Source organism: Pantherophis guttatus, chromosome 1, assembly GCF_059756535.1.
Source record: "Pantherophis guttatus breed Tessera chromosome 1, ASM5975653v1, whole genome shotgun sequence".
Classification (NCBI taxonomy): domain Eukaryota; kingdom Metazoa; phylum Chordata; class Lepidosauria; order Squamata; family Colubridae; genus Pantherophis; species Pantherophis guttatus.
In genome coordinates, this window is record NC_142063.1 from 346,560,500 (window position 1) to 346,574,727 (window position 14,228).

Here is a 14,228-nt window from a genome sequence, read left to right on the forward strand (position 1 = left end):
CGCCTTAGGCATAAAAACTAATTGGATGACTTTGAGCCAATCACCAGGAGACAGTGAGTTCTAGTCCCACCTTAGGCATGAAAGCCAGCTGGGTGACTTTGGGCCAATCACCAGGAGACAGTGAGTTCTAGTTCCACCTTAGGCATAAAAACTAATTGGATGACTTTGAGCCAATCACCAGGAGACAGTGAGTTCTAGTCGCGCCTTAGGCATGAAAGCCAGCTGGGTGACTTTGGGCCAATCACCAGGAGACGGTGAGTTCTAGTCCCGCCTTAGGCATAAAAACTAATTGGATGACTTTGAGCCAATCACCAGGAGACGGTGAGTTCTAGTCCCACCTTAGGCATGAAAGCCGGCTGGGTGACTTTGGGCCAATCACCAGGAGACGGTGAGTTCTAGTTCCGCCTTAGGCATAAAAACTAATTGGATGACTTTGAGCCAATCACCAGGAGACAGTGAGTTCTAGTCCTGCCTTAGGCATGAAAGCCAGCTGGGTGACTTTGGGCCAATCACCAGGTGACGGTGAGTTCTAGTCTTAGCCTTAGCCATGAAAGCTTCTGAATTTGGACTCATCCCTCAGACCCGTGTGAATTGAGCCACTGAAACTCGCGACGAGGAGCAAAGGCACGAAACCTCAAATAACCCAAAAGGAAAGGAGGGGGGGGAAAGGGTGGAGCAAGCCACGTGGAGACCACGTGAAGGGGGGGGCAGAAGCCAGGCGTGGGAAAGGAAGTGAGAGGACATTCAGAGTGGCCAAATCTGCTGGAGAGTTTAAAACTCTCCTCCAGAGCAACAAACAAGCTATTTCAATCTCAGAAATTGTAAATGCTCCAACACTGGAAGTTTTTGGATAACCGTTTGTCTGAAGTGGTTAAGCAGGGGGTTGGACTAGAAGACCTCCAAGGTCCCTTCCAACTCTCTTATTCTAAATTCTAAAATTCTCTCTTGCTTATTACAAAATTTTTGGGATTTTAAGTACCAAAGCTGCTTGTTTTCCTCTGCCCTCCGCATGATTTTTCCTTTCCTGGGGCACTTTTTCATTGGAAACCAGAGGACAAAGGCATTCTTCCATTCACTCCCCACTCCCCACTTTTTTAAAAAAATGGCTTTGTGCTAAAGCCTTTAGCCAAGACAGAAAAGGAGCTTTAAAATGCTTTAAAAACAAAAATAAATAAATAAAAGCAAAGCGAGACTCGGATGAAGGTTTAAAAAAGAATGAAATTCACTCAGCCTGGGCGAATCTTCTCTGGTCAGAGATGCAAAGTAGGCATTTCAGCTCAGAAAATAAAATAAAATAAAATAATAAAATAAAATAAAATAAAATAAAATAAAATAAAATAAAATAAAATAAAATAAAATAAAATAAAATAAAATAAAATAAAATAATAAAATAAAAAATAATAAAATAAAATTAAATTAAAATAATAAAATAAAATAAAATAAAAATAATGAAATATAAAATGAAATGAAATAAAATAATGAAATGAAATGAAATGAAATAATAAATTCATTTATTTCAATAATAATAAAAGAGCCTTGGTGGCGCAGCAGACTAAAGTGCTGTTAAGTAGCACCAGCTGCCTGCAATTACTGCGAGTTCGAATCTCACCAGGCTCAAGGTTGACTCAGCCTTCCCTCCTTCCGAGGTAGGTAAAATGAGGACCCGGATTGTGGGGGCAATAAGCTGACTTTGTATAAAAAAAGAACACCGCTTAGGAAGGGGGGGCCGAAAGCCCTACTAAGCAGGTATATACAAAAAGTATGAAGGCTATTGCTTGAAAGCATTGTAAGCTGCCCTGAGTTTCCGGAGAAGGGCGGCATATAAATCGAACCAATAAATAAAATAAAATAAAATAAAATAAAATAAAATAAAATAAAATAAAATAAAATAAAATAAAATAAAATAAAATAAAATAAAATAAAATAAAATAAAATAAAATAAAATAAAATAAAATAAAATAAAATAAAATAATAAAATAAAATAAAATAAAATAAAATAAAATAAAATAATGAAATGAAATAAAATGAAATATTAAATTAAATTAATTTAAATTAAATTAAATTATAAAACAGGAAGATAAACCGAACCCAGGCCACCACCTTATAAAAGCCAAAATCCACGCAACCAACAACGAAGACAATTGCAAAGACAGGGCCAGCAACAGGAATGAACAGAAATTAACAGCCATCCTGCCTGCAAACATACATAAAAGGCATAAAAATGAGGGCTGAGGAAGGGGGGGAAAAACCCCCCAACCAAATCCTTGGCAGATCCTTTTTTTTTTTTTTTAAAGCATCCGTGGTGATCTCCTAGAGATCGAGTGTCAGTTCTCTCCTGGGTCCGGGAACCAGAGGCAGGGATCTCCTGCCTTTAACCAAGCTGGAAAAGCATTTGGTGGGCAGGGCAGACCTCTCCCCATCTGGGCTACAGAGGAGGGGGGGCGTCCTGCGTGGGTGGCTGGCGGCAGGGGAGGATGGGCTACGGAGGGGGCTGCCTCCCTGCCCTGTGGCAGATGCGCCAGCAGCATCGTGGGGCACCCCAGAGCTGCTCCGGGGGAGGAGGGGGGAGTGGGTTACAGAAGGGCAGCGGGGATCCAGTGCCTCCGAGGGTTGCCGGACTCCGAGGGTGCCGGACTGCAAGTCCCATCATTCCCTGCCGGCCAAACCGTTTGGAGAAGGCTGCCATTGGCTGCTCAGTCCAATGCTCTCTGTTCCTGGCCAGATGCCAGCCTGGCTGGCCTTAAATACTTGATTCCCATTTACAACTAGTCCTCGACTTACGACAGTTCACTTAGTGACCGTTCAAAGATGCCATGGCACTGAAGTGACTCACGACCGCTTTTCACACTTCATCCCTGTGGGCCAAGTGATCAAAATTCAGACGCTGGGCCACCGACTCACACTTATGACCATTGCCCAGTCCCAAGGTCTGGGCAATGGTCATAAGTGTGAGTCGGTGGGGATCCCAACCGACTCACACGGGATCCCCTTTTGCGACCTTCTGACAAGCAAAGTCAACGGGGAAGTCGGATTCGCTTAACAACCGGGTTATTAACTTATCCACCGCGGTGATTCACTTAACGACTATGGGAAGATAGGTTGCAAAACGGGGTGTGTGTGTGCGGAAATCTCACTTAACAGATGTCTCACCGACAGAAACGTTGGGCTCAACGGTGGCCGTACGTCGAGGACCAAGCGCCTATCACCGACTTGGTGGGGAATCCTCCGTGAGGCCAGGGAATCTCAGCGCCCGCCGGTTCCAGAGGCGGTGGAGCCTCTGCAGTTAGGGGCAGTGTATCCACAAGAGACAGCGACTAAATCACTATCCCTCTCCCCCCCCCAGCAGCAATTGGGATCACATTTGGGATCCCAGTTCTCCTTTGTGGATCCCAGAAAAGGTTCTCTTAGAGCGGAGATAGGCAGGGAGGATGGAGGGGGGGGGAATCCCGCGGAGACAGATGTTCAAACCTTCCCTGTTGCTATGGAAACATGGAAAGGTGGGGGAGTGGTGGGGGGGAATCCACAGCGACTGACAGGGCATCCTTTAATCCGGCTAATTCCGATTTGCCCCCCACCCCCCCCACCCCCAGGTGCACAGATGGAGATGCAGGCACCTGCCCTCTCCTGCAAAAGGTTTGGGGGAGTTTCTGCAAAGGACACCCCAAGGACGAAGGGAGGAAGCAGGGAGAGGAAAAAGCGAGGGAGGGAGGGAGGGAGAAAGGAGATAAAGGGAAAAGAGGGGAAGGAAAGAGGAAGAGAGGGAGGGAAGAAAGAAAAAGAGGAAAAGAGGAGATAAAGGGAAAAGAGGGGAAGGAAAGAGGAAGGGAGGGAGGGAAGAAAGAGAAAGAAAGAGGAAAAAATGAGATAGGGGGAGAAGAGGGGAAGGAAGGAAGATAGAAAAGGGAGAGAGAGGAAGGAAGGAAAGATGAGGGAGGGAAGGAAGGAGATAAAGGGAAAAGGAGAAAGAAGGAAGGAAGGAGGGATAAGGGAGGGAGGGAAGAGAGGAAGAAAGGAGAGGAATGGAAAAGAGGGGCAGAAAAGAGGAAGGGAGGGAGGGAAGAAAGAGAAAGAAAGAGAAAAAAAGGAGAGAAGGGGAGAAGAGGGGAAGGAAGGAAGATAGAAAAGGGAGAGAGAGGAAGGAAGGAAAGATGAGGGAGGGTAGGAAGGAGATAAAGGGAAAAGGAGAAAGAAGGAAGGAAGGAGGAATAAGGGAGGGAGGGAAGAGAGGAAGAAAGGAGAGGAATGGAAAAGGGGCAGAAAAGAGGAAGGGAAGAAAGAAAGAAAGAGGAAAAAAGGAGATAAGGGGAGAAGAGGGGAAGGAAGATAGAAAGAAAAGGGAGAGAGAGGAAGGAAGGAAAGATGAGGGAGGGAAGGAAGGAAGAGGGAGGGAAGGAAGGAGATAAAGGGAAAAGGAGAAAGAAGGAAGGAAGGAGGAATAAGGGAGGGAGGGAAGAGAGGAAGAAAGGAGAGAAACGGAAAAGAGGGGCAGAAAAGAGGAAGGGAGGGAGGGAAGAGGAAGAAAGGAGATAAAGGGAAAAGAGGGGAAGGAAAGAGGAAGGGAGGGAGGGAAGAGAGGAAGAAAAGAGAGAAATGGAAAAGAGGGGCAGAAAAGAGGAAGGGAGGGAGGGAAGAGGAAGAAAGGAGATAAAGGGAAAAGAGGGGAAGGAAAGAGGGAGGGAGGGAGGGAAGAAAGGAGATAAAGAGGAAAGAATAGAATAGAATAGAATTCTTTTATTGGCCAAGTGTGATTGGACACACAAGGAATTTGTCTTTGGTGCCTAAGGCGCTCAAGTGTACATAAAAAGACAAGATATACTCATCGAGAATCATAAGGTACAACGCTTAATGATAGTCATGGGGAACAAATAAGCAATTCAATCGTACTAGGAAATAATATCGATATCAATACAAATTGCAAGGACGCCAGCAGCCAAGTTACAGTCACGCAGAAGGGAAGGAAAGGAGGGATGAGGGAGGGAGGGAAGAGAGGAAGGCGGGAAGGAAAGAAGGAGGGAGAGAGGAAAGGAAAAGGGGGGAAGGCAGAAAGAAAAGAGAGAAGAAAGGAAGGCGGGAAGGAAAGAAGGAGGGAGAGAGGAAAGGAAAAGGGGGGAAGGCAGAAAGAAAAGGGAGAGAAGACAGGAAGGCGGGAAGGCAAGAAGGAGGGAGAGAGGAAAGGAAAAGGGGGGAAGGCAGAAAGAAAAGGGAGAGAAGACAGGAAGGCGGGAAGGAAAGAAGGAGGGAGAGAGGAAAGGAAAAGCGGGGAAGGCAGAAAGAAAAGGGAGAGAAGACAGGAAGGCGGGAAGGAAAGAAGGAGGGAGAGAGGAAAGGAAAAGGGGGAAGGCAGAAAGAAAAGGGAGAGAAGACAGGAAGGCGGGAAGGAAGGAAGGACGGAAGTAGAGGAAAGGAAAAGGGGGGAAGGCAGAAAGAAAAGGGAGAGAAGACAGGAAGGCGGGAAGGAAAGAAGGAGGGAGAGAGGAAAGGAAAGGAGACATCGGCTTTTGCACAACTCACAACCCCTCACTCCTAATTTGCACCATCCCCTCCTCCTCCTCCTCCTCTCCCCCCTCCTTCCTCGCTTAAAACCCGTCTCAATTCCTCCCCCCCCTCACCCCCTCCCAATGAAGAGCAGGAGCCGGATGACAGCAACTGGCTGCCCTCCCCTCCCTCCCTCCCTCCACCTCCTCCTCCTCCTCCTCCCCCTCGCCGGGGAGATCCCAGCACCCACTTACTTGCTGGGAGCCCCTTGCGCTGGGTGGCATCCACGGGTGCGCCTCCGTCTCCCCGCAGCCTTCCGCCAGCATCTGCCGGCCAGGCCAGCCCGGACTCAGGAAACTCCCCAGCAGGGAAACCACATCGCCAAGCAGCCGCAGAAAACGGCTTCTTCTTCTTCTTTGAGCTGATGGGAAAAAAAAAAAAAAAAAATTAAGAACGATTCACATACGGAAGCCTGGTTTTTTTTTTTTTTTTTCTCTCTCTTTTTTTTTTTTCTTCTCTTCCCTCCCTCTTTTTTTTTTTTCCGGCATCCGGTGCACACAGAAGGGTTGGCTGCCAGTTGGCCATTGGAAGGGTGTTCGCCAATCAGGGTGATCACCAGGAGCAGAATTTGGGGAGGGGGAGAAGAAGAGACACGAAAAGGAAATCCCCACCCCCCCCAAAAAAAACACTAGGTTTTATTCTAAAGAAAGGTGGCATCGGCCAGGGGGAAAAAGGACCAGATCCGTTTGCGGATGGCTGGAGCGGATCTGAGAAGGGAAAGGGATCAAGAGCCATCAATCAATCGAGCAAGCGATCAGAAGAGAGCTGGAAGGGGCCCTGGAGGTCTTCTAGTCCAGCCCCCTGATCAAGCAGAAGACCCTAGAGATCATTTCAGACAAACGATTGTCCAATCTCTTCTTAAAAACGGGCATCCCCACTCATTTGAGAAAAGTGGCTGTCCAGTCTCTTCTTAAAAGCCTCCAATGGTGGAGCATCCACAGCTTCTAGTGGCAAGCTGTTCCACTGGTTAATTGTCCTCACTGTTAGGAAGTTTCTCCTTATTCCTAGGTTGCTTCTCTCCTTGATTAGTTTCCATCCATTATTATCCTTCCTTCCTTCCTTCCTTTCTCCCTACTTCCCCTCCATCCATCCATCCATCCATCCATCCATCCATCGACTAATAGAATAACAGAGTTGGAAGGGACCTTGGAGGTCTTCTAGTCCAACCCCCTGCTTAGGCAGGAAACCCTACACCACTTCAGACAAATGGTTATCCAACATCATCTTAAAAACTTCCAGTGTTGGAACATTCACAACTTCTGGTGGCCAGATGTTCCACTGGTTAATTGTTCTCAGTGTCAGGAAATTCCTCCTTAGTTCCAGGTTGCTCCTCTCCTTGATGAGTTTCCACCCGTTGCTTCTTCTCCTGCCCTCAGGGGCTTTGGAAAAATAAATTGACCCCCTCCTCTTTGTATCAGCCCTTCAAATACTGGAATACCGCTAAGGTATCCTAAAGATACTGCTACAGTATATTATATATAGTATATAGCAGGGTGGATTTAAATCCCTAGTAAAAAGGCTTGATTTAAATCCACTCGATTTAAATCATAATTTTTAAAGAGCAGCTGTCATCTCTGCTCCTCCTTTGACCCACCGTTGACTCACCGATAGTCCCCGTGTTGCAGAATATACAGCCTCCTGCTACGTAACTAAGCTCCATTTCATGCTGAATTAACTAAATTATTTGTGTATCTTAAATAGAAAACTATCTTACGAAAAAACTTTACCCCAAAAATTTTTTATTAAAATAAATTCGATAAAAATAAAAAAAATCTGATTTAAATAAAAAAAAATCCGATTTAAATAAAAAAAAATCCGATTTAAATAAAAAAAATCTGATTTTTTGGATTTTTTTAAAAAAAACATTGATTTTTATCCACCCTGGTATATAGTAAATAGAGGTAGTCCTCAACTACAACCGTTTATTTAGTGACTGTTCAAAGTTGCCACGGCACTGAAAAAAGTGACTTACGACCATTTTTCACACTTACGACCGTTGCAGCCTATCCATGGTCATGTGATCAAAATTCAGAGCTGTGGCGACTGACTCATATTTATGACGGTTGACGCGTCCTGCCTGGGGTCCTTTGACAATCTTTCTTGCCCCAGTTGTTAAGCGGATCACCTCAGTTGTTAAGTTAGTGAGACGGTCGTTAAGTGAATCCGGCTTCCCCATTGAGGTCGCAAAAAGGGGATCAGGTGACCCCTGGGACGCTGCGACCGTCATAAATATGAAGCAGTTGCCAAGCCTCTGAATTTTGATCACGCGACCGTGGGGATGCCAAAACGGTTATTGTCGGTGTGTAAAACGGTCGCAAGTCACTTTCTTTGCTGCCGTTGTAACTTCGAACGGTCACTAAATGAACGGTTGTAAGTCGAGGACCACCTGTCTCCACAATCCTGCTGGGCATCGTATCACTAGGCTGCAGATGCTACTCAAGGCCCCCAAAAACACCCCACTGCAGATGTTTTTCTGCAAAGAGAGACCATATAATTTCAAATTATAATGTTGGCTAGTTCCTCCCTCAAAAATATTGAGTTCGACCTCAAAGAGCGGAGCCTGCAATTAGGAGGCGGAGGCTTAGAAATGGCTGGGTTGATCCCGGTCTGTGGTCAACGAAGAGCACACCGCCCAAAACCAAGAATGGCAGATGAGTCGGACAGCTCTGCCCCTCCCCCACCCCCAGTTGATCTGTGCCTAGATCAATGTTTGATTAGAATGTATCTTGTATTTCAACAACTACAGAATCGTTCAACCAGAAGGTTACCGTGTTTAGTTGGCATCTATGGTTATAATCTACGGTTCTGTTTGTTCTAAATAGAGTTTCCTGTTACAGTTAATACAGTTGAGCAGTAAAGCACATGGTGACTGTTCTTTTTGCTTTGTGGTGCTATATATCAACAGAATTTCGAACAGAAAGCATACAGAGAAGAGCAACAAAGATGATTAGGGGGCTGCAGGAATTCAGTATGTCTAGTGGTTCAATGAAAAAAAGGACCAGGGGTGGGGGTGGGGGTGGAATGATAACAGTACTTCAAAAAGTGAGTTATGACCAATCCTCATACTTATGACTGTTGCAGCATCCCTATGGCCATGGGATCAAAATTTGGTTGTCAACTGACATGTGATCGCGACAATTGCAGCCTCCCAGGAGGGGGGGGTGTCACATGAGCCCCATCTGAGACCCTCTTAGACACGCAAAGTCAATGGGGGAAACTGGATTGTTTAACGGCAGCATGATTCACTTAGCGACTGCAGCGATTTGCTTAACAACCATGAAAGCTCGTAAAACTGGGCACGGTTCAGTTAACAACCGCCTTGCTTAGCAGCAGGAATTCTGATCTGAGATTTTGGTCGTAAGTCGAGGACTACCTGTAACGGCCCAGGTGCGTGCACACAAACACACACAGACACACAGGCACACACCAAATGCACCCTTGCTTCTTCCTGCTCCATTCTGTCCTTCTGGGCGTTGATTTGAGAGAAACCAAGAGAAGGGAGGATTGCAAAATCATATAATAATCATTATTATATCAGGTCACGAAAACCTCAAAGGGGGGGGGAAAAAATTACACACCCACTCAAAGATTCCTGCGCTTCACGCAATACGCTTTAGACTTTTGTGCTTTAGACTTTATACATGTTTAGCCTGGGTTTTGTAAATAGGGTACGTTCGCCGGTTTTGTATGGAGCACCCTATCCATCCATCTACAACGGTATTAATGAATTTTTTTTTAGAAATATAAGATTATTTGTAGCTCGGGGTAGAAGTGCGAGGTCCTTGGTGCCAGGGGTGGGTTCTATTTTTTTTTACTACCGGTTCTGTGGGCGTGGCTTATTTTGTGGGTGTAGCTTGGAGGTCATGTGACTAGGTGGGCGTGGCTAGCTGGTCAGAGTCATTTCTGGAAGGTCCTCGCACTTACGACCAGTCCTCGTACTTACGACCCGACTCATTTGTTTGCTTTTAACACTGATCAGCTGTCGGGCGGCCCTTTGAAGCCCCGCGGCAAGAGTTTAAACAGTTTTTTTCCCTCTAGTCATCAGCTGGGACTCAGGAGGCAGCAATAGATTGGGGGTGGGACCAAATAAAAGGTAAGAATAATGTGGGGGGGGAGGGCGGGGGCGGGAGAACCAGTTCGGTGATGTCATATCCTCACCGCTACCGGCTCGGCCGAACCGGACCGAACCGGGAGGAACCCACCACTGCTTGGTGCTCTTCTAAGCTTGAATGTTTTCCCTGTTGTGGTCCGCCAGCAGCCTGCAGAACTGGCAGTGGAGTCGGACAGTGAGGAGGCTGGGGAGGAACATGGAGCAGTCCTGGAGTCTGGGGATGTTCTGTCCTAGCTCCGGATTCCCGAGGATATTGACACACACCAACGGTCCTTATCAAATTTATTAAGTAGCAAGAATAAACCAAAGTCCGGCAAAGGTTGGCAACCAGCCCAGGAAACAAAATACGATAAGACTTTTCCAAAAATGCTCTGATGATAATTACAAGTTGTTTCCAGCAAGAAACTTACTAACTGCATGGGACTTAAATAGGCTAAGGGAGTGGCCAATTATCCTCAAGCCTTACTCTCGAGGAGACCTCCTCCTCCTGAGTAGCCACTCCTGCCTTCTGGCAGCCCTGAGGGCTCGAGCATTGAGGAGAGGCTCCTCCACTTCGCTCTCTCCACTTGAAGGAGCCTCTGGAGGTTCTGAAGGCCCAGGTTGAGTCTCTGCCTCTGGCATCACATCCTCTTCGGCCTCCTCGCTGTCCGACGCGAGCGCCGGCTGTGCAGGCTGCTGGCGCAACACCACACCAGCCTCCTCGTCATTGGGATCAGCCATGATCCGCGCAGGCTGCTGGCGGGCCACAACACGGGAAGGCCCGGATGAGGGCTCTGCATTGGAGGCAGAGATGGGGCCAGGGCCATCTGGGAGTGAAGCACGGACTCCGGAGCCTCCAGAGGCGGACAGCAGAGAGGCAGAGGAACAGGAGGAGCCTGTTCCTAGTGCGCGCATGCGTAGAGCTGCCAGAAGACACGAACAGTTAAAACAAAAGGGAGGACTCGGGAGTAAGGCCTGGAGATGATTGGCCCCTCCCATAAGACTTAAAAGAGGAGCAAAGGCACGTGGGCCCTTTGTAGGAAAGCAACATTGTTAATTCTGTTCCCAGTCGGCATCTCTGTTTGATTCTGGACTCCGTGTGGCTTTGCCAAGTAGGTCTTTGGCAGCGTGTCAAGAGAGATAAAAGGTGGGTGATTATCCCGAAGGATTTTTTGCAACTAATTGGGACTCAGCTGTGAATGAACGTAATTCACAGCCGTTGCCATAAAAGAGGTTATTGGGACGACTTGTGTGTTTTAATGACTCAGGAAGCCTAGGTCACAACATTTCCTTGCCGATGTTTCATGACCCAACTAGGGAACAGCATCAGTGCTAGAAGGGAGAGAGGATTTCAGGCAGGAGGAAGAGGAGGAGGACAACAACTGTGGGGTCCTTGGTGCTCTGAGATTGGATGTTTTCTTGTAGACGTTTCAACACCCAACTAGGGAACAGCATCAGTGCTAGAAAGGGAGTGGGGTTTACGGGGAGGGAGAGGAGGAGGAGGAGGAGGAGGAGGAGGAGGAGGAGGAGGAGGAGGAGGAGGAGGAGGAGGAGGAGGAGGAGGAAAAGGCCTGTGGGGTCCTTCGTACTCTCTGAGCTGGGTGGTTTTCTTGCAGACGTTTTATGACCCAACTAGGAAACATCCTCAGTGCTAGAAGGGAGGAGGATTGGATCATTTCTATACAACTACCTTCCTTGTAGAGAGCAGACTCCCCCACTGCCTTTTAGCACTGATGATATCACCTAGCTTGGTAATAAAACGTCAGCAAGAAAACCAACGAATGACGGCAAATATACGTGTCCCAGAGTAACGTTACAGGATCCAATCTGGGTCGGTTCCCCGGGGACCAAGAGGTTTTAGTTTTCCGAGTTTTCTATCAAACATTCTTTTGGAAAGACGTTCCTTGAAGATGGGCTCCAGCACGAATCCAAAACCTTGGAAGACTAAATCTGGCGACCGACCCAGATTGGATCCTGCAGAAAACAACCAAGGACCTCGCACAATTCATAAAATGCATGAAGTTTGGCCTCAACCATGTTTTCCAAGCATAAACTGCAAGGATCATTTTCTGCGCAATTTAAGGAGAAGTGAGCGTTTGGCAAGCGAGCGCGGGATTCTATTTATTTTTAAAAAGGAGAAGCTCTCAAGAAGGAAATGCACCCAACGACGCATCTCTTTCTGAAGCGGGTTCCTCTTTCCTGGCCAGTTTGTTCCCACTGAGTTTCCATCCAAAGAGAGAGAGAGAGAAAAAGAAGAAGATAAGGAAAAAAAGAAGAAAAGAAGAAATGTAAGATGGATTGTAGTCCACCCCATCTCTCTCAACCGCGGGAGGAGAGCTGACTTGCTCCAGGACAATGGAAATATCAAAAAGGTTCTTGGTAACACCTGGGGGTGGGGGACTATGGCCCTTTTATGACTTGTGGACTACAACTCCCAGAATTCCCGAGCCAGCCATTCTTGCGCCTTTTTCCTTTCCCCTTCCAGAATCGGCACAGTCGGAGCCCTAATTCGTCGCTCCCGTTTTCCCATTCTAGGCCTTCTGACTCGCCCCGAAAGACAACTTGCAAAGAAGCAGAAGGAATTTATAGGAATCATAAGGCTGGAAGGAAACTTGGAGGTCTTCTAGTCCAACCCGCTCCCTGAGAGGTAGGAATTCTTGGGCAGGTCTTAGTTCATTCTGAGCCTTGGCCTTTGTGACTCCGTCCTTGCAGATTCGGGCTATTTCCTGACTCCGTCCTTGCAGATTCGGGCTATTTTCTGACTCCATCCTTACAGATTCGGGCTATTTCCTGACTCCGTCCTTGCAGATTCAGGCTATTTTCTGACTCTGTCCTTGCAGATTTGGGCTATTTTCTGATTCCGTCCTTGCAGATTCGGGGTATTTTCTGACTCCGTCCTTGCAGATTTAGGCTATTTTCTGACTCCATCCTTGCAGATTCGGGCTATTTCCTGACTCCGTCCTTGCAGATTCGGGCTATTTTCTGACTCCATCCTTACAGATTCGGGCTATTTCCTGACTCCGTCCTTGCAGATTCAGGCTATTTTCTGACTCTGTCCTTGCAGATTTGGGCTATTTTCTGATTCCGTCCTTGCAGATTCGGGGTATTTTCTGACTCCGTCCTTGCAGATTTAGGCTATTTTCTGACTCCGTCCTTGCAGATTCGGGCTATTTCCTGACTCCGTCCTTGCAGATTCGGGCTATTTTCTGACTCCATCCTTACAGATTCGGGCTATTTCCTGACTCCGTCCTTGCAGATTCAGGCTATTTTCTGACTCTGTCCTTGCAGATTTGGGCTATTTTCTGATTCCGTCCTTGCAGATTCGGGGTATTTTCTGACTCCGTCCTTGCAGATTTAGGCTATTTTCTGACTCCATCCTTGCAGATTCGGGCTATTTCCTGACTCCGTCCTTGCAGATTCGGGCTATTTTCTGACTCTGTCTTTGCAGATTTGGGAGGCTTCAACTCCCAGAATTTCCTAGTCTGCATGTTGAAGTCCACCCATCTTAAAGCATGCCGGCTGGGGAATTCTGGGAGTGGAAGTCCCCAATTCCTAAAAGGGCCATGGTTCCCTGCTCCTGGTAACAGCTTTCCTGGCTAACAAAATTTCATTGGATGCCGTGAAGTGGCTAGTTAGCTAGATGTCTGATTTAAATTATATTTTATTCATCTTACACATAGTCCTTGACTTAGAACCATTCATTTAGGAGGAGGAGGAGGACTGTGGGCTCCTTGGTGTTCCCTGAGCTGGGTTGTTTTCTTGCAGACGTTTCATAACCCTACTAAATAACATCATCACTGGTGGAATGCAGAGGGGTTTACAGAGAGGAGGAGGAGGAGGAGAATTGTGGGGTCCTCCTTGGTAGTCTCTGAGATTGGCTGTTTTCTTGCAGATGTTTCATGACCCAACTAGGGAACACTAAACAAATGATTGTAAGTTGAGTGTCTGTATTCTGGGGAGTGTCTACACTCAATTTCGGTGGCCCGATAATCCTGTTCGGTCAGTGTTGGCCACTTGAAAATGTCAGGACTTCAACTCCCAGAATTCTGAGTGGCTGGGGAATTCTGGGAGTCGAAGTCCGGACATCTTAATGAAGTAGCCCAGAATTCCTGCTCTAGGTATAGAAAAAGCCCATTCCTGTTTTTGCATTTTTTTTCTTCCCCATACCGAAGAGAGAGGGAAGCTACTACAAAGACACTCATCCCTGCCCAGCCACGCCCCGCTCGGTGAGAAGCGAAACAAGCAGAGGATTTTTCATCAGGTTCGCCTGATCCGCCAGTTGCGTCCCTTTCTAGATCGGGACTCCCTACGCACAGTCACTCATGCCCTCATCACCTCCCGTCTGGACTATTGTAATGCTCTCTACATGGGGCTCCCCTTGAGGTGCACTCGGAGGCTCCAACTGGCGCAGAGTGCGGCCGCGCGGGTGGTTATGGGAGCGACGTGGAGTTCCCATGTAACACCTCTCCTGCGTGAGCTGCACTGGCTCCCGGTGGTCTTCCGGGTGCGCTTCAAGATTTTGGTTATCACCTTTAAAGCACTCCATGGCTTAGGACCTGGTTATCTACGGGACCGCCTGCTACCACCAATAGCCTCCCACCGG

At 47.3% G+C, this 14,228-nt stretch overlaps 1 protein-coding gene across 1 annotated transcript in view; it reads right to left on the reverse strand.

The window, feature by feature from the left end:
• SPECC1 (sperm antigen with calponin homology and coiled-coil domains 1) overlaps positions 1-14,228 on the reverse strand; it is a 172,511-nt gene that overhangs the window by 149,281 nt on the left and 9,002 nt on the right. Inside the window, exon 2 of the mRNA XM_087890321.1 lies at positions 5,730-5,896. Within this exon, the coding sequence (XP_087746447.1) occupies positions 5,730-5,801 (72 nt within the window). The 5' untranslated portion in view covers positions 5,802-5,896. The remainder of the gene's footprint in view (positions 1-5,729; positions 5,897-14,228) is intronic.